Genomic DNA, 24,340 nt, shown 5'->3' with positions numbered 1-24,340 from the left:
TTAACTGTTCAGCCCAGCACTTTGCAAATGCAGGCAATGGTGAAGAGCTACCAAATACCAAGGGTCTAGAAAACATTTATACTACTTGGTATCTATTATCACTAATAAAATATCTATATCATAGCTATCACTATTAGCATCTATCTATTATATCACTATCACATATCTATTTATTAGAAGCTTAAGGCATAACTGTGATGTGCCACAGGAAGAAAGCAGGAGAGATAACAGCAGTGGATTTACTAAATGCAACAAACCCATGTGTGAAATTCCTTCTTAATCCAAATTTTACATCTCTACTACAGGTACTGTAATACAGACTAACCAGATGTTTGAACATGGAGTAAAGTTTATAAAGATTTCAATTACCTCCACAGCAATCGATTATAAAAATAAACATACAACTTTGAAATACACTGCAAACATACAAGTTTGCACACACACAATCCTCCCCCATTTTACACCTATCACACCATAAATGTCTTCTATGCTCTGATAACCTATTTCATCTCCCATAAGAGAAAGAGCAGAAGCAAGGGCTTGATGTCTGACTGAATAAAACAAACCCATTCCTCCCCCTCTTTCCTTATATCTCTTCCATCCCTACTCTTACCTCCTCAAGACAAAAAAAGCAGTATGATGCTTTACAAACAGAATTGTGTGAAGAAAGACTATCAGCAGAAATGTTTGCTTCACTTGTCTACAACTTGCACAAGATTTTTTTGTCTAAACCACAGATTTAGAATAGGACTTGTACATTTTCTTTCTAACGCTGACTTCTTTCCAAGAATAAGAGTAGGCTTATGACGTGATCAATACTATGCAGAAAAATGGAATCTCACCATTCCAAGTTAGGTGTGTGTTTGGCAGCTCTTTGCAGAGCAGCTGAAAAAAGCTAAACCATTCATTTCAGTACAGTTCAGAGAGATAACGATCACACACTTATAGTGCTGTTTCAGTGGCACATATTTCATGTTGGGCTGTGTATATCTGGAAGTTTCACATGAATTTTGTGGTCTCTACTTTTGAGTACAATAGATGCCTATCTTCTCTGTCAGTAACTGCTTTGGTTCAGCCAAAAAAACACAAAAAGAAAAGAAGCATTATTAAAAAAGAAAAAAAAAAAAAAAAACTTACCAATTTCCTCAGGAAGGTGTGTGAGAAGATTCTCTCCAAGCCCAAGGTGAGTCAGATTGGTAAGGTGACCGATACCTCTGGGAAGGGTGGTCAACTGATTATTAGTCAGAACCAATTTCTAAAGGAAAAAAAACCCACATTTTTGAAAATTAACTCGTGTCTTCAAATAACAGCAAATAACAAGATATATAGCTTACAAAGCGATGAATTCTGAATTCTACCCTCCTGCATTTGAACCAAAAAAAACTTCTGCTCTGCAACATCTCCAACCTTTACTAAACATAAAAATAAAATAGCGCACAGTAAAACATACACCTTCTATCTTAAATATGAAAGTTTCATGAACATGGCTGAAACCACACAAGCTATTCCTGTGGTAGAAGTGTACTCATAGTATAACATGGTTAAGCTCTTGAAAATTTGTTCAAAATTAACGGATTAATCCGTGGAAAGAATTAGTGGGGACAGACTGCAGAGGAAGTCATACAAGATTCTTAACTCTTGGTTCTATATCCAGTCCCATATCATTTCCCTCATCAAACTAGCTGTAATTAAGTTAGTATGGCGTAAATTAAGGACATAAAATGTTAATCTCTGCCAATTATTGTTTCACCTGCAGATCCTTGAGGTAAGCTATTTCATTTGGCAAGGATTCCAGTTTGTTTTCCTCTAGGTCTAGCTCTCGGAGTTTCCGGAGATTTCCAATTCCATGGGGAAGTTTTTTTAGGAGATTATTTGACAATATAAGAACCTTAAAAAAGACACAGAATGTCAGCAATGCAATAAGTAAATAAGAAGTCAGGATGTGTAACGAGATAGGATCTTTTTGAATTTTCAAGCAGTGAAGTCCAAGACTAGCCTGCATTCAACTTACGGAAAAGATGTAAATACACACACACACACTTTTTAAATCTTACTGGTACAAACACATAATTCTATTATATAATTTTTACAAATATTATTTTACATAATAATAATAAATGTAAGCCAAAAACAAAGCACATCTTATTTGTTCAGGGAAAGCAAAACTACTTTTTTTTTGTACTTCCCTATCACCTTTGTTACCCTTTCTCACAGCTATTTCAAAGCCATATTTTACACAGCTTGTTGTGATTGCCAGGTTCTCTTTGAAAAGCAACACGCTTCCTTTTTTCCCTGCATCTCTTCGTGTTGGAATAGCAGCAAGTAAATGTATGGGTCAGAGCACCTGAGCAGCACATTGCAAAGATATTCACTGGTCTGCTACTACACACTCACTTTTCCCCAAAGTGTTATCTTCTTTTATTTCTCCTTTCTAAATTGGAAATCCTGCGTTCAGGAAATGTATTCTTATTTGCAATGTCAATTAACAGAGTTACTCATTAAGCCACAACTCATACTAGTATACTGTTTTTCAACAAAGAAGTCCAGTATCCTTAGGGGGAAAAAAAAAAATAAAAAAATCAAGCTTCATAACTACACAGCAAGCAGAAATGCAATCAGTCACTGCCTAAACAATAGTATTATCTAGTGATTTAACAAGGCACACCAAGACACCAGTGTGTGAAAGTGCACCAGTGCAGACACTCATCCTGGCTAAGCCAGCCAGGGTTACAGACTGAGGATCTAACTATTCCAGTTTTCACTAGCTTCACGGAGACTGGAAAAACTGAGGGCAGGAAAGAGCAGAAAACAAGGCTAAAATGAAAGTGAAAATCAAAGTGAATAAAAATAAAAAATTCAGCATTAGCATGAGCAGTATTATGGTGGCTTTCCATAATATGCTAAGACAAATAATGGTTAGAATAATAATCTATATTCACAAGGCAGGAACAAAAAAATATTACCTATGTGCAGCACAGCTAACTTAGCACAGCTGTGGGAACCTCAACTTTAGAGTAAACATTGCCAAAATAGCTTTTTGTATTTGATTCCTTAATTACAGAGAAAGTTAGCAGTAATGGCTTTGTGGACAGCCCAGCTCTCCAGCTTCAGCAGCCAGCAGAGCACTTGCAAATCCAGCTGTCAGGTGTTAACACCTTCCATATCAGCCAGAGTCTTAAAGAAAGCTGAACTGCTTAATAGCTACTGCTCTGTCATATCCTTTTGCCACAGCTCTAGGAATTATTAATCACTCAGAGCAGCCATCGCACTGGAAACCATCGATTTCAAACATGATATTTGCTGCTGTCCTTTGACAGACTTTTTCCAGTGACTCACAGAGGCTGTGAAGTCCCCTAATGGCATGTCAGAGCTACCCGAACAAGGACCTCTGTCCTTACATCCCTCCAAGATGATTATGTTTGACTGTCTCTGCTGATGTTACCTTGGGAAACAGGACTAAGAGACAAGACAGGTCTAGTTCATGACTTCCAAGTATAGAGCTCTTCTCCCTTCAGGGCTGAGATTTCCCACTCGGCTGCTTACAGGGTTCACAGTGCAGCCATCTCTGACTGCAGACCATTTCACTACGTTTTTCTGACCCCTTTGTTTCCATGCTGATGTCCCCAGGAATCAAACCCAGCTCAGTGCCATTTCATTTCCAGCACTTTCTGTTGAAAATATTTTCCTTTCCACACAGTTGAAAATATGTCTGCGCTTAACCCTTTGTGCACAGACATTCACCTAGAGCCTGAAGAATAACATTCAAAAAGCCATTCACAACAACCACAGATAGATTAAAAACATCTATTCAAATAGCAGTTGTTCATATTCTTCTCACCTCAAGAGAAACAAGCCCAGACACATCCTCAGGGATCTTTGTGAGTTGGTTAGTAGCTAGGTTCAGTTCTACCATACTAGTCCAAGTCCCAAAGTCCAAGGGGAGAGAGGTCAGCTGATTGTCCTGAGATTTAACATAGCAAACAATTAGGGTCTGTATTTGCAAGAGACCAACAAGGCATTTGAGTGATTAAACTTCAAAACAAAATAGCAGCTAATTACATTAGAATAAAATGGTGACAATTGGTCAAATATCTTTTAATTCCTCAGAATGTAATAAGCAGTCCGAATTTACAGTTGCAGAATTGATTTTGTGATATCAACAAGAACTGAAATGGAAAACTTAGAAGTACATAATTCAAAACATTTCATGCTCCAGCAGTTAAAACATTTTTCATTTTGTTACAGAATACAATGGAGAGAAAAAAGAACAGCAAATTCACCATAATGTACAAAACTGTTATCAGCAATGCTGAAATACAAAGAACACACAGAGCTCACTAGGAAAAAAAAAAAAATCCTCCTCTTTCAATCTGTTTAAAAAATAAGAAGTCGATAAACAACATAAGCAAAGGCATTACTCAAGGCTCTGACTTGGCTGAGCTGGGACACAAGGAGCAGCCAGCAATGCTTCACAGCTCAGTCTGGAAACAGTAGATACATGGGGCTTAGGAGAGTAAAGAGAGAGGGGAGTAAAGAGAGAAAAAACACAAGGGAAATACACCTTAATGACTCAGAATGAAAGCATCTTAAACTAAACATCCTTGTGCTCAAAACGCTGCTATATTTGATCTAGATCAGACACCATGAAGTAATATCTGTATGCATGTAGATATGTATGTCATACAAAGTACTGGTAAATGTGAAATTACAGATGGCTAAACGATTTTTAAAAATGGTAATAAGGCAAATTGAGAATCCACGTGTGCCAAAAAATATTTAAAAAATAGTTGATTAATAACTTGTTTTAAAAACTTAAAACAAGCCCATTCATTGAAAGATGTCACCTCTTTTCCCAGGTTCTCATCACTCTGTGTACAGAGCACACACATAAAGGTCCTCTTTCCTCTGTGCTTTACAGCTACTGCCAAAATCCTCCAAACTTAGACTTTGAAATAAAATATTCCAAAGATATTTTACATCATTTTGTTTTTAGCCTAAACTGAAACAGTGCAGAGAGGAGGAAAGAAACGTGTTACTCTGCATGCTCATGCCCTATTTGAACACTAGAGAACTTTGCAGCCCACTTTGTTGCTGTTCATATTCCTGCAAACACAACCGTGTAAGGAACAAAAATGAAGACAGAAATCAATAACAGTGTGACAGTATATTTTTTAAACTAATCCAGAATTGCTTCTGTATCTAAGGGCAGCAGTGTCTACCCAATCGTGATAAATTCATTCCTTAAATCATTACGCTTGCCAGAATTAATGGAATAGGAAACAGTGCTCTTCATTGATTTTTACAAACTGTAGCATGTTTCTGTGCCTCACCTTCATGTTCAGCTTACTTAATACTTTAGCTCTAGAGAAAATTCCAAAGGGGATTTTATTGATGCGGTTGTGCTCCATGTTGAGAGAGTAGATTGTGGAGAACTGGGACGGGCCACCCACAGGATAGGACTGGAAGCAGTTCCTGGCCAGCGTTAAACTAGTCAGCTTGACAAGGCTGGATAAAAGACCCTGTAGAGAGAAGAAAACCACCCAGGAACTTAGGACAGATTTATTTGAATACATCTCTTTTTCCTCATGGGTCTAATTAGAAATGCTATCCCCCAAGTCTCAATGAGCATTGCAACACCCAAACCACTGCTCAATCTGATAAAACTTCCAAGAGCAGCAAACTCCCCTTGCAGTTGTCAGCCTTCACCTTGTTTCCTCAGTTCTGCTTATATACTTCCAGATATAAGAAAAGCAAACATTTTGCACCTGAAAGCTCAGGAGGTTTTGTAACTTTCTTATCCTCCAAATGGAATTTTTTAATAACACATTGCTACCTCTTGGGCAACTCTGGCAGCAGTGTGCCCATTCTCATATTCAGGCTCTGAAAGAGCATGGCCTGCACTGCTGAGCTGAGCTTCCCTTAACCTTGCTCACAAGTGACAGCAAGGCCCAAAGAACCACCAGACCCAAGCACGATTTCTCAAAGGTGTGTTTGATATTTCGAATTCCAATCTTTGTAATTTAATAACAACTCATGCTGTGAATGCATCTGGTAGAGGTTTCTTTTTAGGCTACAACATTTTCAGATAGCTGGACAGTCTAGAGAAGAACGCAGAAGCTTTTGGAAATTCCCTTTTTTTTTTTCTTTCTTTCTTGTTTCCAAAATACCCCTAAATAGTTATTGCTCCACCTGTCTTGTCTTCAAAAATGAAAAAGCAAAACCCCAGAGCCAATCTGGATAGCAATGGTTGCCCACTGAGTCGACTGGCTCTTTGTGCCCCTTTCATAATCCACGCAGACTCTGAAATTTCAGCAGCAAGGATCACAGAGTTTATGTTAGATACGTGCCAAGCACGCTGCTGGAACCATAGGGATGAATAATGAGAGCTGAATTACTGCTGAAGTGTCACCTTGGCTTATTACTATGCCAATTTGAATTCAGCTCCATTTGCTTAAGTATTACAGAAATTGGAGATTTATGCATGGCATTACATACCATAAATAATGCAACATCTGCAATCAGGAAAGAGCGCTAACAGGATAATGATTCCAACTCTATTTCCAATATCAGTATTTCTGAACTGCTCTACGTGCACTGTAAGAACTTTAAGAATACGGTTTTGTTGCTTTGATCAGGGAAGATTGGGTAATTTTCCTGTTCTAAGTTTATTAACATTACTGTTAGTAAAACGGGATTTAATAGGAATTTTCTACATGTCATGGCTAAAACATTTTAGCACTGAAATATAATTCTGGGGGCATCTCAGTAAGTGTCAATGAAGCAATTCTGCCCCAAAGACAAAATAAAGGATTGTTAAATCAGTATTAGTAATTAAAATCTAATCATTAACTAGTACAATCTTTGATTAGGAAATACTCCTTCTAGCTGTACTTTCTTTAATTAACTGATATTCTTTGTCCTAGCATTAAGCAGTCCCTGAGCTCTGTCACAAAAATACTTTAAGGCTTCAGATGGATCTTGGCATTTCCAGAAGCCATTTTTTAGAGCCTGCATCCATGCAAAAAATATTAGAAATATGTTAGCTAACACACTCTACCAGCCTAGATTAATTAACCACATTTGAAGGAAAGTAAGAGAGCTTTGGCAGTGCAAAAAGACAATGCTCATATGTCTATGAAATCTGTAGCAGTGCTGCCTTCTCCCAATCCATCCTTTTAAAATAAAATATTTATTAGGCGTTGTGTCAGCAACCTCAGTTATGTTTGGAAATTCCAAAGTTTCTTTTACAAACGCAGTTCTTTATATTATAGCAAGGAATGTTTTATTTTAAACAGATTACAGTATGAATTATACACTTCTGCAAGTTAGCAGCTTAAATGTTAAGATATTGTTGGCAAATATGTGAAGAAGGCAGCATAGTCTCTAGAAGTTTTGTATTAGGATTGAATGCATTTCAAAGCAAGTAATCACTCCCACATTATCCTTCTGTGATTATACTGTAGTTGCTTTTATAGTATGTATGGGTGGGATGGGCTAGCTTAGCTCTTATATTGAAAGCAGCCTGGTGGCTCTCACTTATTTGCATTTTCCTAAATGACAGTTATATCCAAACACTTATTAAATTCTCTGTTTCTTAGGGCTGCATTTCAGGGAATTCCCGAGGAATAAAGAGGAACAAAGATGCACTCTCCACCTCAGAGTAAATGTGTTGCCTGAACAGAAAATGTGGCTCCACGACTTCTAAATCTACAGTCCTTTTCTTTGCTCATGCACTAAAGCAAGAGAACAGGTAAAACAATCAAGGACAGCAGTCATGGAAAGAAAAGCACAAAAGCTGATTCTCTTCCCCTTTCTCCTGAGATCTTTGCAGTCACTGCAAACTGTAAGAAAAAAAAAAAAAAAAAACTGTACAATTTTTTTTATTTTTCATAGCTCAATAAATGAGCATCAATGAGTTGCTGGATGATATCAGATGCATGCCAACAGCATACTCTTTTTCCAGGTTAAAATGAGAATGCTAAGGCAAAGTATCCTTAGCAGGCTTTATCCATTCTTTCAAAGATCATTCCTGACTTAACTAAATGCTGACAGAGATATCCCTTTTACTTTTCCCTATTCTACATCATCCCCACCTCCATGAAACACTTTGTATCCATGACAGGGAGCTGGGCTTCTTATTTAAGGTTTCCTGAAGAGACTCAGGACAGCAAATACAATCACACGTGCTAGTAGTCCCACTTCTGACAGAAGTCGTGTAACATACATTCTTCTACACGAGTTAGATATATCTAACGTGTACAGAATTGTTATTTTTCATGTTACACGTGTAGATTTAGGTGGAAGTTTTTCCACACAGAGGGTGGTGAAGCACTGGAACAGGCTGCCCAAGGAAGTTGTGGATGCCTCATCCCTGGCTGCATTCAAGGCCAGGTTGGATGTGGTGCTGGGCAGCCCGGTCTGGTGGTTGGCGACCCTACTCAGGGCAAGGGGGTAGAAACTAGATCATCGTTATGGTCCTTTTCAACCCAGGCCATTCCATGACTCTATGATTAGAACAAATGGCATTCCTCAGAATTGCAAGGCAAGATGAAATTATTTTATACGTTCCAATGCCTCTAAAAACTGAGACCCCTTCCAATACATTCTCTCCAAATCCACTCCATCTCTCACCTCTGGTAAAGTAGAAATATTGTTGTTCTCCAGGTTCAGTTCATCGAGTTCACTGCATTTTGCTAAAGACTTCGGAATTGCTGACAGCCTATTGTACCTCAGGCCAAGACGACTTAAACTGGATAGATTTCCTACAGGGAGGAAGCAGTGATTAATACATTAATACATAACATCAAGGAACAGAACAAGGTTTGATTCTGATTCTTCTGTTGTCTCACACTCTACACTTCACAGCTTTCAAAGGGTGAAATGGGGCTATCATTCCCAAACAGGGTGCTCATAGTTTGCAGTGCTTTCCAATGCTAAGATCAACTATGCAGTAGAAGTACATTGTTCATACCACGTATTCTTAACTTGCACGTGATCTGGTAAGCAAGGAATGTCTACATCATCTCGAAGAAGTATTCTCTTCTGATCTTTTCACCAGCAAAGAACTCTAAATGTTTTCTAGTTACCCTAAAATATCTTTACCATCCTCCAGAAGCAACAGTCTTTAAAAAGTGATAGGAAAAAAAATTCTTCCAAGTTTTTCAAATCATTTAAGGAAAAGTCTGGAGGATGTCCTTGGAAATATGGACAATAGGGCATTTTTTAAAATATATTTTTTGAATATTGCCAGGCCAACAGTTCCAGTTGACATATATGTGATTAAAAAAAAAATAAAATCTAAAGAAGCTTTCAACTTAAGGATGTCTTCAGCCTTTCTAGCACTGGAGCATTTGGTACTCTCCTGCAGGTAAGAAGGTATTGAATTTCACTGAAATGTCAACTAGTACACAGTATAAAGAACAATACAAAGTCTTCTGACTCAGTCATATATTAAAAAGCATTTGTGCACAAGTGCACATTTGAATAGCAGAAGGTTCTAAAGAAATCCACATAATCAATCCGTGCAAAACATTCCCTGTTTTATACTTTTACAGCCACTCACAGAACAACGTATTTCTTCCACAGACTGAAATACCAGAAAGGTAACAGTAGGAAAGAAATAGAAGGTTTAACTGCAGCAAGAATAATCAGAAGGTTTTTTGTAAAAATATGAAGGGAGCTTTCTATGTATAGTCTAAGTAGTTATGCATCAACTGAAGAATAAATGAACATCTATACGTGCGTACTTGTACAGAAGTTACTGGAACACAGCAAAGAAACAAATGTAGCGTACGAAACTTGGAAGCAGCATATTAAACTAACTATATGGGAAATAGAGAATGAAAAGTAATACAAATGATGCAATGAGGTCCACTAGACAAGGGAAGAATCTCACCAAAGGAACTGGCAAAATATCTTTCCTGGACTTCTCCGGATTGGTCAAACTATACTGTAAAAATGACCCTGCATCACTGAGCAGCTAGACTGGGTGCATACCTCATTAGAACTGAACTTTGGGAATGTTTGATGGTTTCAGAGCTACTAAAATGGAGATTCACAAGAACAGTGGAAAGGAAAAAAAAAAAACCCTCCAGGTCTTACAAATCAAGAGAGAAGAGAAGTTGTCAGTACATATCTGATAGCAAGCTAACAAGCTTAGCAACAAATTTCACTTGGTATTGTCAATAATGAAACCAAAACTCAAACAGGTACCACATGAGCTGCTTACCCAGTTCTATCTCCCACTGGGATTTGTATTTTTAAGTGCTTTCTTTCCGAGCAAGTACGTAATTTGCTTTTGCAGAAGCAGCAAACTATTCCCTTAATCAAAAAAGGCATCTAAAATCTAAGGTTATCAATATTGCTCTCTAGTACACAAATATTCATCTTCTGATGTTAAATCCTAGAGTACATACACGTACAAGAGTAATTAAGAGCTGCTTTGATCCTATAATTCACCAATATCGATATTCGTATGTGAAGTGGGATATTTCATGCCATATTCAGTATAACCTGTTTGCATAGGAACCTGTCCTCACCTCAAAAGATTCACATTCTATTGTAAGGAATGGAGAACACGAGGATTCACTGATCTAGGGATAAACAAAGCATACCCTGATTGCCCTTTTCTGAATTAGCTTCTAACAACACTTCTCTTACTAAACGTGACAAGCTTCACACAAATAAGGTAATAATTCATTCTTTTTCAGCACGTAAAGCTTGAGCTAGGCTCCAGTATTGATTTCTCAGGCTCCCCCCAAGAGTACAAGCAGGGCACACGGCTGTAGCAGCCAGCATGCTGCCAACTGTTGCTTAGCAATACGACGTCGCTGTGCTGACTCCAGATTGCGAGCACAGGTTGCATGGCTACAGCTCTGCTCTGTTCCTACAGCAATGTGGCATTTCAGAAAAATGCAACGAGGCAGCCATCGTGGAGTCAGACCCTTCACTCCTCACTGGGGACGTACCACAGTGAGCAATCCTTTCATTTCCAGGCATTCACTTTTGCTGCCCAAAATTGCACTGTTGCTAGAAGGGGCCCCAGAGGAGCTGAAGAATGCTGCCACATCCCTCAGCCAGCCCTGCAGTCACCTCATTGCCCATCTGCCTTCTCCAGTTTGGTTACTGATGCCTTTTTTGGAGCCACACGAAGCTCTCCACTGACACGCAGTCAGGCTGCATATTCTGCAGGGTTGGTAACAGCTGATCACGATCCGTTCAGTCAGTTACATGATGAGGATCTTCTGCAGTTGCGTTTCTGCTGCTGAAATCATACCTCAGTGGTTGCTCTTTAGCAAGGTGGCAGGCAGGGTGACTCAGAAGAAGCAGAACTAGATGTTTGCAGATGTGACAGTCAGATAACCACAATTTTTTTCAGCTACTGACAGAAAAAAAATGCAAGTAAAAGCTCTTCCAATTTGTTTTCTTAGGAAGAGCACTTAGAAAAAAAGCTCTTGTAAATTGAATTGCCCCATGAAAAGATACTTCTAAAGTATCACACTATAGACTAACTAAACCCTAAAATCAAGCCAGGCATAAGCAAGTATGAACAGCTGCCGCTGGGAGTCCCATTTCACATCACCACCTCTGCGGCAGCTCTGTTGGACTTTATCACAATTAAGGCACACAACATCCAGCAGCACATCTCCTTGCCTCTCAGTGCTCAGCTCCATCATTTCCTCAGAGAGAAGACTAAATTGAAGCAGAACACCATGCTTATCCACACATTTTTGGAAAGACCACATGAAGCAGTTTTCTAATTAGGAGCAGCACATCTCTTTCTTGAATACTTCAGAATCAAGAGAAATGGGCTGTGATGGATAAAATAAGATAAAGAAATCCAAATTCCTATTCCAAAGTCCTGCTACCACCTTTAAAGGAGTTGAAACATGCTCTCTTATTTGAAATTCATCATTCTTCTCTTCCTCCCTTAGTTAAAATAATCCTTCAGATCCCCTGTAGTCAAATAAAGGGTCACTACTTAGCACAAAATACTACTGCATCATTACTAAAAGATGGAGCCATTACTCTGATTTATGCAACTTAGCTTGCATCAAGCTAACTTGCTAGCCCAAACATACAGATCAATTTAAAATCTGTTCAATAGAAGAAAAAAGAAAAAAAAAAGCATTTTGCAGGTAACATTAACACACAAATTGGACTGACAAGAGCTTGCACCTTAAAAACCCTTAAGACTATGATAAAAGGCATACAAAAAGTTCTTCATGGAGCAGATATTCACAAGAACATTCTACAAACATGACATTAGTAAGTACTTTTCTAATCTGATACATATTCTTAGATTTTTATTTGACTAAACCCCACAAACAGCAGGTAGCCACCTGAGAAACAGCCACCTTGCTATTACTGTCTATCATTTCATAGAGCTCAGTTCACTTGATTCCCCGAGGAGTTTTTCTTCTCAGGAAAATGAATTCTTTTGCATACAAAAGGTACCAGATGTCGTTGATTAACTTTAAAACACCACATTGAATTAATTTTGCATAAAATAACTACAATGACAGTACAGAAGAAAAAGCCACAAGAGGTTCAGTGAGCACGTTAAAAATTATTATAATACCCAAAGCAGGTGGGAATAAGGGCCATAGAAGAACTGAAAACTTCACAGGAGAGATTGGGCAAGCTAGAGATGGCCAACTGAAGACAGATTAAACACTGTGCTCAAATGTTTCAGCAGTGCTTGGAACCTAAAATAGCCGCAAGGCAGGCTGGAAGATGCCTGTGTCACACTCTGCACTTATCATTATTAGTTTTCCCAGATGTCAGCCATACTCCACGACAACTGCTGAACAGTTTCACAGATTTTTAGGTGAAAGGAGCTGTCGACATGTTTAATCTAATTTCTTGTCAGAAAACAAAACATTTCTCCTGATAGCTACAGAGTAAAACGAAAGGCTTCAGCTAAAACATTTCAATCTCCACTTGTACTCCGTAAGCAAAGGCCACGCCACTCGATGTCCAGCACTGCTCCAGCAAGAAGCTGGGCAGGCAAGATGCCCTGGATGTGAGCTCAGTAAGCCCTCTGCAGAGGAACGCAGAACACAATCCCACTGTTGTTCTCATCTGATCTGTGGGCGACTCCTCCCTAAACCAAAGCCCATGGACTTGTATGAATGTAAGCACACTTTAACCAAGAAAGGTCAAATGCTTTCTATAACCTGCAGGGTTGGAACGTTCCTCACGTTTAAGATACCTTCTGTCTAATTACTGATGCTTTAGGAAAACTGCAGATGGGGAACAAAGGTGATTTAAGGAGTGGGGGGACATTAGGGTAACAGTAGTGGAGAAGAAAAGAGAATCCTTCCTAACCACTGCTACCAACTGTCAAAGCCAAAGCAAGAAATATAGTTGTATTTTTCAAAATGCAAAGGTACAGTGAGCTTAAGACCACTGAGCAACACACGGTTTGACTTACAGACTCTGGATTTTACTGGCTTGATAGCAACACAATGTATTGTTATTTTTCTTTCTGGCCACCAATGCCTCCTGATGCACGAGGACAGTGTAGGAGGCAGATTCAGGCTTCCAAGTTACAAAGTCGACAAGCTCCACTGTTTCTTGCTCTGTTCAAACCAAAGCTTATTATCCTATTTACAGGAAGCCTAGAAATTCTCTAAAAAGACATCCACCTATTAAAAAACTATCTAACATCACTTTAAAATGCATCTCTACCATCCTCATTGAGTTAAATGCCACTTGGAGAGAGCAAAGAGATTCCTGCTTATTTTCAATCTGACAGTATCAACCAAAGACAAGTCTCCTCATTATTTCAGAACTAAGACAAAAGCATGATCACATCACCAGATGTTTTTAAACTGTGATTCAAAACCCTCATCACTGCAAACTGCTTGTTTGATGCTGGCAAGAACCAAGTGACAAAGGCTGAAGTACTGACATGTACCACACACAGCACCAGTATAAGGCAGAAGAGCACAAATTCAGTGATGTGTTTCTGAAAATTCAGCTTTCTTAGCACGTGTTCAAAACGCACTTAGCTAATAGACCTGCTTGTCTCTGTTCTGATGCGTTCCTTTGAAGCACTATTCCCTCATGGCTGCTTCTTACATATAAGATTATGAGCTTTTTTTTTTCCCTACAGTATACAAATCACTCTGGAAATGCTGAGCTGCAGTTATAACCCATCTCTGCATACTGGTTTTTGCATCTAGCTGCTGTGTGATGGCACACGCGGTCACTACACTAAGCAGTCCCATCCTAGTCCTAACAGAAAATACACCAACTAAAATACAATATAAGAGACATTTTCATAAATACAGATCAAATCTATAATCTCAGAATTAATAAACTAAAAGAAGCAAGCTTTTTTTTAAAAAAACAAACAGAATAGTATGTGTGTATTCAACTGTATCTTTGTATCTTTAATTTCACAAAAAATGTAAATCCCCAAGAACAATTTATACCCAGATCACAAATGTCTTCTCTCTTAGAAAGAAATACCCAACAGCCAACGCCAACAGAAGCAGCTGAGGAAAGGGAAAGCACCTCCTGACAGCACTGCAGGAGCCTGGGACGATTCAGCAGCACGTGGCTCGATGACTGCCTGCATTTAGCAGCGACTGATACAGTTTTCTTCTACAAAATTGTCAAGCTGTCCTTTGAGCTTTGGCATCCACCCCAAGCTGTGCAAACACTGACGCCCAGGCGTTACCTGCGCTGCATTAAGGGCAGCCTTAATGCCCAAACAAAGACGTTTGGAGGCTGCCAACCCCCGGCTCTGCCCCGCACCCTCTGGCTGTGCTGTGAGAGGACGCGGTGAGCTGTCACGTCCCACCTACCATCTCAGTGCCACCCAGGATTTTCTGGGCAGTTTCACTGCTTTCTATTGACTAAACCTAGAAGCGAAGCTAACAATCACCAGAAGCTCCATTCCCTTTATGAGAACGCTATGAAATCCGAAAAAGACATACAACAACTCAAAAACTAGAACAAAAGAATGGGAGCCATTGCTTTCAAGGAGGTAAAGAAGGGGCAAAAAGGTTACTGTGATTGCCAAATAGTAACAGAATCTAATTGAAAATGCCTCATTAACAGCACAGCGCAAGAAGAGTGAAATCTGACCAGACCCCTCATTCTGAGACTGGAAACAGGCTTGATCCTACAGAGCACCAAATGCTCAGACCTCGCCTGACCAAAGCACCAGGTCAACACGCTTACATTTTAAGAACACAAACACTGCCATCAAAGCTGGAGTCTGTGCACGGCTTCATCGGGTTTTCATTAAGACCAGCACATTTTTCTGAAAATTCAGAGCAAGACCTCTCAAGCTTTTGCTAAGCCTGCTATACTTAAAAGCCCATTTACAAGTAGTTCCACTTTCTACAGAAAAATCTTTATGAGGACTTGTGAGGACTGCAAGCTCTCAGCAACAATTTGTATAACCTAAGCTGCGTGAATCGCTGATGTCCAAACCAGCTCAAAAGGGTCCCCATTTTATCAAGTATATGGCATAGAACTGCAACAGTGCTCTGAAAGGTAAATGAAGCTAAAGCAGCCAGCAGCACAGTTTGTGGTGCAGTGTCAACCAATGCAAATGGCAAAGCTTCCCCAGAGAACATTTGCTTTCATGCAAGTTGTGATTTCAGTTTCTGAGCTCTTCAGTTGAAGCGAAGGGCGTGAATTGTAGGCTCTGAATGTGCCTCTCATTTTCCTAACCATCTTTTAGGAACGGTGCCATGGCAGACACTGGAAAGCGTGTCCACTGACAGAATTTTTTGTGCTTTTAAAGCATCATTTTGGAACATTTACAACTGACTATTCTTTTTCTTATTAAAACGTCTGTTGCCTTAAATGTCTACGAATATGCCACATTTGACTACAATCAAGCTGCAGACGTAAACACAGAAGTGGAAAATTACAAAATAGGTGAAGAATCTGATTTTTTAAAAGTCAAAGTTCTGTTTCTGTTGAACTTCTCTCTCAAAAAAATCGCTGCTGGGCTTTTAAATAAGAAATTGCAAACACATTTATAAAGAAAGAGTGCTAAAATCAAATTTTCAAACGAGAGAGCACTCAACGTGCAATTTGCAGCACATTTTCGAAGCTAGCTTGTAATCCAATGAGCAGTTAACAGAAACACTTTACTCCACCCAAAATTTCCTCTCTTTCAGAAGTCCAATTACTAACTTTAATAATTTATCTCCTTTTACATATCTTTTGGATTTTTCCTCTTATTAGTGTGCCTCTTATTAGGTAAGCATACAGAGATAAGACACCAAAAACACAAGCATGCCATAATTCTCACACACACAGCAATCTGCAATGACACCACTGAGAAGCTGAGATCCCACTACGATTTTGATTCTAGACTTGAGACTCTTGGAATGTACTAAGCTGTTCCACAAAGCTCATTTTTCTTACAGGAAGTGACCTAACATACAAAGTACTTCACGGTTTTCAATCAACAGAAATACAGATATGAATGCATTAAGCCAATATCTATAAAGCAAGACATGAGGTCACTTCCTGACAACTAATATCTAAAATTGACATTTGTTACTGCAAGAAGGCGTGCTTATGAAGTGTGAGATGAAACAAGAACTTTGTATTTTTACAGAGCGAATATGTTGGCTGTGCTACCTCTGCAATCATTGCTGATGCATAATCCCTTCCCTGCCACTCCCCTGCACGTCACCCTCCAACGTCCTGCCTCCCAACGCCACCTCGTTCCAGGACAGAGCTGGGAATTAGAAAACAAGCTTTTAAAAAAATAAAAAAAAAAATTAAAAGAATATTGGCACATTCAGAAATCTTTCAGTGAGAAAACCAAAACTGAATTCGACAGCACAGCAGTAAATTTAAGCATCCTGCAAGTTTGGGTAATTTTTTTTTTTTTTTTTCCATCAGTAGGGAAGGAAGGAGCTGCTGGGTTTTCACAGGAGTGTGACAAAACCCCCATCACAAGCTGAAGGTGGCCTCCAGCAAAGGTATTGGTGCAGGAGGAGGGGAAGCTCTGGCAGTAATGGAAAGTCTTCTCCACTGCAGGAGGCTCACAGGTTCAGAGTATTAATATTTACAACGTGCAAATGAGTTCGGTCTGTTTTGTAACAGGCGTGCAACCCCCACAGCACTTCGAGTAAACTGGCGAAACGCTGACAGAGCTTCTGCATGCAGCACTCTGAAAACTGGCAGTGCTAAGGGTAGTGAGCAATGCCAAGTGCCAGGCCCATCTCAGTGAGAAAAGGAAAGGCCAAAACCTGAGAGGGAGCATGAGGCTGCAAGACGTGCCAGCCCAGCCCAGCCCAGCCGCACACAGCAGCAGCAGCCATGCCCTGGGTGTTTTTCTCAGTGCTCGCATTCTCTCACTGAACAATCGTAACCACAAAGTAAGCTGTAATACAGAAATCAAGCCACAGCTTGCTTTAATGTTGAACCAAAACTGTGATGACTAAGAAATAAAGCCAATGTTGCTGAACTGGCTACGGCTGCCTTTTCTGTAACAGGCAGAAATGTAGGTTGATTGTTATCATTTACGCTGGAGTTCAACATTTTTCCCTTTAAGTTTCCAAGTCTGGCTGCTCAGGAGCTATTTGTGGCACAAGTACTGATTTCTGACTTTAAGTTTTACGCTTCAGTGTTCAGCTCCTAGACACGTTCCTCAGTACAAACAGGGGTTCTCCAGTGCACACACTTAGCCAGTGTGCAGAGACAGGAGAGTGTGCTGTAATTATTCATCTGCCTTCCGCAGCTTGCTGAGCTGCACAGCGGTGATGTTCAGCTCTGATAAGCAACGTAAAGAGACAGTGTATACATTTAAAAATAATTGACTTCAAAACCTTATGAAAACACTGTGATGAGAAAACAAAACAAAGAAAACATGCAGAAATCCAGTTTGACTAGGTGTAAACTCAACTCAGTGCAAACAATCTAGGCTTACAGTAACTTCCTAGAGAAACAGAAGAGTCCAAACTTGAGAGTCAGCAATCTCCTATGTATCACAAACAGCTCAACTGCTTAAGTAACTCTGTCTCTCTTACCCAGAAATCCTTCCCATAAGCACAGTCACACAGCACATTATAAGCAAGATCTTTCAAGTCCTCTGAGAAGCTCAGAGACTGCCAGTACTGGCAGCTGGGTACATCTTCCTACCAAGGAGCACCAACAGTGGTCTATAAGCACTGATGATGGAAATCAACTTGCTCACAGAATTTTTTCCCGTAAGTAGCACTTTATCCAGAGAACTCTCTCCCTAAATATGAAACTGATAATACACACAAGTGTTTTTAAAACAGTTTTCAGTAAGACTTACAAAACTGATACAAAAATAAAGGCTGTGCTTACGAAGTATGTAAGTTAGATGCAAACTCCAGATGGAATAAGACCTCCGGAGAATAAAAATATCAAACCAGGAAGGAAATTTAGCTACACTGGATAGTTCATCAATGTAAATTCTGTGCAGGTCAAACTTTCTAAACCAGAAACCAGAGCAACTTCACGCCAAAATTTCTATACATAAAAGAAAACATTCAACAAAGTTCAATATTAAATACTGTCTAAGTGATAAGGTACATTCTTTTGAGTATGTTGTGAGAAACAAGGGCTTAAAATTATGACTGTCTTGGTTTTTGTCTTTTCAAAACCACAACCTACATGAGATTCTGAAAATGACCAGGAAAGCATTTACTTCAGTCTGTTACTCCCAACCTATGTTGCAAACACTCTACTGTATTGCAGCAAGATTACTTTATGGACCAGGAAGGATTTTAATTGTTTTAAAGTAAGATTGTTTAAAGACGCAAGCCTTCTTTGCAATTTCAAGCGTGAAGGCGCCTTGAGCAGAACACCAGTCATTCTGCATCCACCAATCAACTACTTATTTTAAATTTACTCCTCTTACCAGACATTTTGAATAAGTCATCCATTTTCCCTTCCCCAATCTCTTGACATACCTATGGTTTCTGGCAGGTCCAAGAGCTCATTGTGCTGCAAGTCAAGGTTGGTGATCTGCGTGCAACTTCCAATCTCTTCTGGAAGATGTTCAAGCTGATTGTGCGCTACATCCAGCGTTATGAGGTTACACAGCTCACCTGAAAGCACACAGGAAAATCCAAACATCAAGAACTCCAACATACAGGCCTAGTTTCACACAACGATTGATAGTAGCAGAAGGATTTCATTATAATAAAAAAAATAAATCACCTATTGCTTACTTTATAAAGTAAGGCCTTAGGGGATTGTAATTTTATCAGTCAGCTCTAAAACCTGATTAGCAATTTTTAAAAACTTGGATAAAGCTTTTTATAGTCTCTGAAGAAACTTTATTTACTGGTTTTCTTTTGACAATTCAAGCTGTAGAATATAGGAATATAAAATCTATACTGCACACCTGTTTCATGCTGACCAAAAATACAGAACCTCAGTGAGTGGCTGTATTGAATTACAAGAAATCAAGATCTGCTTGTACAGCATATACTACTTTCAGACAGAAAAATCAATACTTAAGAGATAGCTAAATTATTCGGCTGACATTTTTCATCATTTCTGGCCATCAAAAAAGCCAACCGTAAAACCAACTATACAGATTATTACACACCGTATACATAAGCACAGGTATAGCCAGTGAAAGTTTGAAACAAAAGACATCTGTTAAGCCTTAGAAAGGACAGGACTTGCTTAGAGCTCAGAGCAGCTTCACGCTGAACTGTTTCACCTCTGACTTTTACATACCAATCTCCAAGTACAACTAGGCACAGCTCCCAAAGCACAGTATTTCCACCTGTTTTAATGACAAACGCACTGCGTTCTGAGCAAGTTTGTTGGCTTTAAGGAAAACGTGTACATACATGAACACAGGTGCAGACATCTGTATTTTCTGGAGCTGGCAGATGTGAAATTTATGGAAATGGTTTGAATGACTTGAACTTTATTCAGTAAAGACCAGGTCACTGTTTCTACGTACCAGAGCATCATGCAGACAGTAGCAAACTTGGAAGAGCAGCAAATTCCTTTTGAGGGGTGAATGTCTATTTTTAAGTTTGATAACTTTAGCACAATCCTCTAAGGATTTTCCCACAAGCCTGCAAGTTCTGATGCACGGACTGTTCACCCAATAGCTCAGTGTGGGATGATAAACATTGATTTATTAAACCATAACAGATTTACAAACTCAGACTCTGTTCCTGAGCTGCAAGTGGCATTTATCCACAATACTTAGTATGTATCTTAGAACAGTTGTTAAAGGCCAGCCAAAAAAAAAAAAAAAAAGAAGTTTTGCATAAACTGATCCTATTTCTTGTATTTATTGATCCAAACTAAGATGTTTTTTCTAGAAGTTAGGCACATGAAAATGTAAAGGTGACACTTAACTGTCACCTCTGTTACTGCATGTGCTCACCTCTCAGGTCAGCATTCAAGTAGATTTCAGGTCAGCCATAGAGTCAAAAGTCAACCCTGCTGCACCCAGAAATACGCAAATATAAGAAAAAGGCTGAGCAAGATTTAACATTCTGTGGTAGCAGCATCTACTCGATGCTCATGGAAACAAGTGGGCAAAGCGTAGAAGGAGAAGGAAAAGAAGAGGAAGACTTTAACTCCTCTTTACACAAACCAAAAAGAACTCCATACATCTTTAATAACATAACCCAAACATTTTCAAAGCATATTCAGGCAGCAGCTTCTACATCACAACTGCTGAATTTCAGACCTGGTGATACCGGTTTCATTTGTTTTCACTTCCAACCTAAAGTAATGATGTCAAACACAACATGTGGCACTAACTTCACTCCATCACACCGATTTCTCATTTACTTGACTCCTCCCACCCTACATCTGTTGAAGAAAGACGTGGATTTTTGCAGTACCATTTGCTGCACTTCCCTTTTGCACCTGCTGAAAACTTTGACAGTGAGATACACACTGCCACAAGCATCTCATAGCTAATGTTGGGAAGGAGGAGAAAGAAATAAAGAGACACCTGTGGTTATTTAGCCAGCTACGGGTCAGCTAATATTTTGGCTTGATTTGGGCAGGACTTTATTGTTTCCACATTGAAGATGTAGGCATGGAAAACATTTTTAATAAAAATATTAAATGTTAAAATAGTTTGGGGATTGCCCAACAAATTTTAGATTTTAAAATGGAAACCAGGAAAAAGTTTAGGCCAGAGCACATTCAAATGATACTGTACTGTTCAGCTTTTAGTTCACATTGCTCTGTAAGGAATCTTGCTCTTGGACGCAGTGATATTCGTGGTTTGACAGCATCTCACCAAAATGTCCTTCTTAGCCTACAGGCAGGAGAGTAGGGAGGAAGCAAAATTCTTACAATACGTTATCTGAGACAAAACTGATAATGTGCAAGTTAATAGAAAGCATGCAAAGTGAATGGACCCTGTGACATGAATTCTTACATCAGATATGCTTCTCTTAGCAAGGGTAAAAATACTTAGGCAATGTGGTAGAGGCTCACCTGCATACATAAAGGCACACAGAGCTCCAGCCCTGGAGGGGGAACCCTAGTGGTGCTCTGACAATTAATGTGGATGCAAGGAAGAACACCTGGGGAGTGCAAGACTTACCGTGAGATCTTAGGGGTGGGGAAAGGAAGGAGTCAGTCTGGGAAAAGTAAGAGTGGGAAAGAAGGAGGATAAAGAAAAAGGGTCCGCTCCTTTACAAACCAACACAGCCATGCCCTCCACCCAACAAGGACAACCTGGCCTGCCTTCTCGCTAACTTTGCTTCACTCTCTAATTACGTCAGGAATCAAAACTAAAGTTTTACTAAAGAAAAGATTGCACAGGCACAAAAAAAACCCAAACCAAACGAAAATTGCTAATGAGAAGGGCACTCAAGACCTCATTCATATTAAAAGAACCAAAAAATTATTCCATTCTACTTTACAACACTGATAAATCTTGCTGAAACATGTTTGTATCTCAACTCAGCTAAGAAAAGAAGTGCACTGCCCACAGCTGGAAAGAAGCCTCACCTTACCCATTCCCTGCCCCACTACAAGCAATGTCCAAAATACATGGATTTTAACATAAGAGTAGTGAAGAAAGGACCCTCTACTGACCACTTGCAACTGCACTGTAGAATTGGGAAACAAGCTAGACAAGTGCTGGGGCTGGACTGTTTGTTTTCTGTTTTCTGTTTGTTTTTTGTTTGTTTTTAAGGACTACATTTTGGTGCAATTGACGTGAAAAAAAGAAAAGCTATCTAAAAAAAGACTGCCAAAACAGCAGGCAGAAACTGCACGTACTTGCTGGTTTGGTAATAAGAAGTTTTAAATTAGGAGTAATGTCCATGTGAAACACATAAAAGAGATTGCCCATAAATAGTCTTCACAGAACGGCTAATTACACCATATTTTGTAGCTCTTAAAATCTTACAAATGGCAGACAATTCACATGCACTTTTAAGAGAACGTTTTTGTAGTCTTCCAACTAACTTCTGGTTAAAAACATGGCTAAAAATACAGCTAAGTGTGCAGCTCAAAAAAACCCTAAGCAAGGTGTTATGAGCAATCACCTCACTACTACTGAGAGGTACACAGAGAAAATGTTACAGCATGACACAGCTAAATATACCTCCTGGAAAAACACAGCCTGATGGAGAGGCAGCCTGGTGCTTTCCACCCAGTGAGGCAGAACAGCAGCCCCGTAACACAGCCAGCCTCAAAAGCCTGTTGTGACAAGAGGACCAAGCTACTTGCCCTGACTTATGTAACCCAGTGCTCCTCATGGTCATTTAAAACCAGTGTAAAGCTGCATTAAAAAATATCAAAGGACTCACAAATTAATAATAATGTAGGCAGGCAGCATAGGGCAATATCAAACAGGCTTCGGTGCCTCCAACCACCAACTCACCCGGTAGGCAATTCTCCTGGATGGCAAACGCAATTTGTAACAGAACCTGTTTTCCAGAGGATTAACTCCATGCCTGCCCGTGCTTAAGCAGATTGAAAATTGTGAAATCCTTCACAACATGACAAATCCCGGGCCAGACAGCAAGAGGATAAAGACCTGCAGAAAGCGTGAGGAAGAGGAGGACGCAGGCAGTAATGGAGGTGCACGCTGGTGTGCCGGTGCTCTGCCTGCAAGCTGGTCTGTAAGGGCAATTATCTGCAATCAGCTGCACTGTGAACTAATTTCAAATTTTTCCCATTGCTGGGATAATTGTTTATCTCTCACTAGGCTCCCTGATCTGGGCAAAAAAGCAAAAGATTTTCTTAGCCTGTCTATAAATCTATTTGAAGCGTTCTGATTTTAGAAACAAAAAGATTACAATTTCAGAGCCTTCTGCCTCACTACGAGGGTTGAGCGCATCATTATAACAGAAAGAATGGATTTTCTGTACACATAACCAACTGCCCAACAGTTAGGAAGTCACAGTTATTTTGAATTATTATTGACAACACATAGCTTACAAGGAGGAATTAGGGATTAGATAGAATGAAATCTTAACAAGGTCAGAAATCACATATTGAAGCTAAAATATTCATATAAATCAGTAATAAGCATGGTGCAATATTTACAATTTGCAGAATGTGTAGCAGAATCTCACTATGGGAACCAAACAGACAGAAGCTAAGCTGAACCAAAAAGAAACCTATAAATCTGGTTTAAAACAAGCTCTGACAAGACAACAGCAAAACCACTTCTTATTACTTTCAGTTATAAATAAAGAAATACAAATGAAAGCATGTCCAAACACCATTATGAGCGCATGAAACACGCAAGAGGGCTACGGATGGGCTTTGGGATGGGCAGTGTGGAGCAGCTCAGGATGCTCAGAACACAAAGCGGAGCAGCCATGGAGGAACCAGGGTCCCAGGGAGGCTGAGCCCTGGGGTGATGGGCATTCAGAGTGAGGAGCAGCATGGTGCTCTGACATTGGTAAGGGCTAACCACGTAGCACTGCATTAGCAAGGGCAGGCATAGAGAAGTTGAATATTTCCCTCTGTTCAGGGCTTAAGAAGCGTTCAAGAAGTTCAAATAAATTGCAGAGCTGATATTAAAAAATTGCTGGACTTCTAACAAGCTGCCAGCATTCACTGGAATAACATCCAGGGCATCAACCCAGTAAAGATCAAAGAGGCAGGGCTACTTAATCATTATCATAAAGCCAGTCAAAAAAAAAAAAGAAAAGACAAGGACAAATCTGACCAGCTGATAACACAACACCAAGGCCCCACAGGGGGCTGACAGGAATTGGAACCCAGTCTCTAAAGCTGAAGCTAGCCAAAAGCAAGTGGTCCACCATTCCTGCAGCTTAAGAAAGCAACCAGAACCGCATCAGTCATTTTCTGACTCCTTGGGTACACGTAGCAGTGCCTCTATTTATTACACTCCAGTTCACAGCTC

The 24,340-nt window shown here is 39.6% G+C and overlaps 1 protein-coding gene across 1 annotated transcript in view; it reads right to left on the bottom strand.

The window, feature by feature from the left end:
* Positions 1-24,340, bottom strand: part of SHOC2 (SHOC2 leucine rich repeat scaffold protein) — a 58,852-nt gene that overhangs the window by 4,796 nt on the left and 29,716 nt on the right. Inside the window, exons 3-8 of the mRNA XM_042863852.1 lie at positions 18,927-19,064; positions 8,632-8,762; positions 5,331-5,519; positions 3,839-3,961; positions 1,751-1,888; positions 1,138-1,255 (exon numbers count right to left, since the gene is read on the bottom strand). Coding sequence (XP_042719786.1) covers positions 1,138-1,255; positions 1,751-1,888; positions 3,839-3,961; positions 5,331-5,519; positions 8,632-8,762; positions 18,927-19,064 — 837 coding nt within the window. The remainder of the gene's footprint in view (positions 1-1,137; positions 1,256-1,750; positions 1,889-3,838; positions 3,962-5,330; positions 5,520-8,631; positions 8,763-18,926; positions 19,065-24,340) is intronic.

Source organism: Lagopus leucura, unplaced genomic scaffold (genome assembly GCF_019238085.1).
Source record: "Lagopus leucura isolate 7727_CA_CO unplaced genomic scaffold, USGS_WTPT01 Super-Scaffold_741, whole genome shotgun sequence".
NCBI classification, from domain to species: Eukaryota; Metazoa; Chordata; class Aves; order Galliformes; family Phasianidae; genus Lagopus; species Lagopus leucura.
This window is presented reverse-complemented; position numbering and strand designations above follow the sequence as displayed.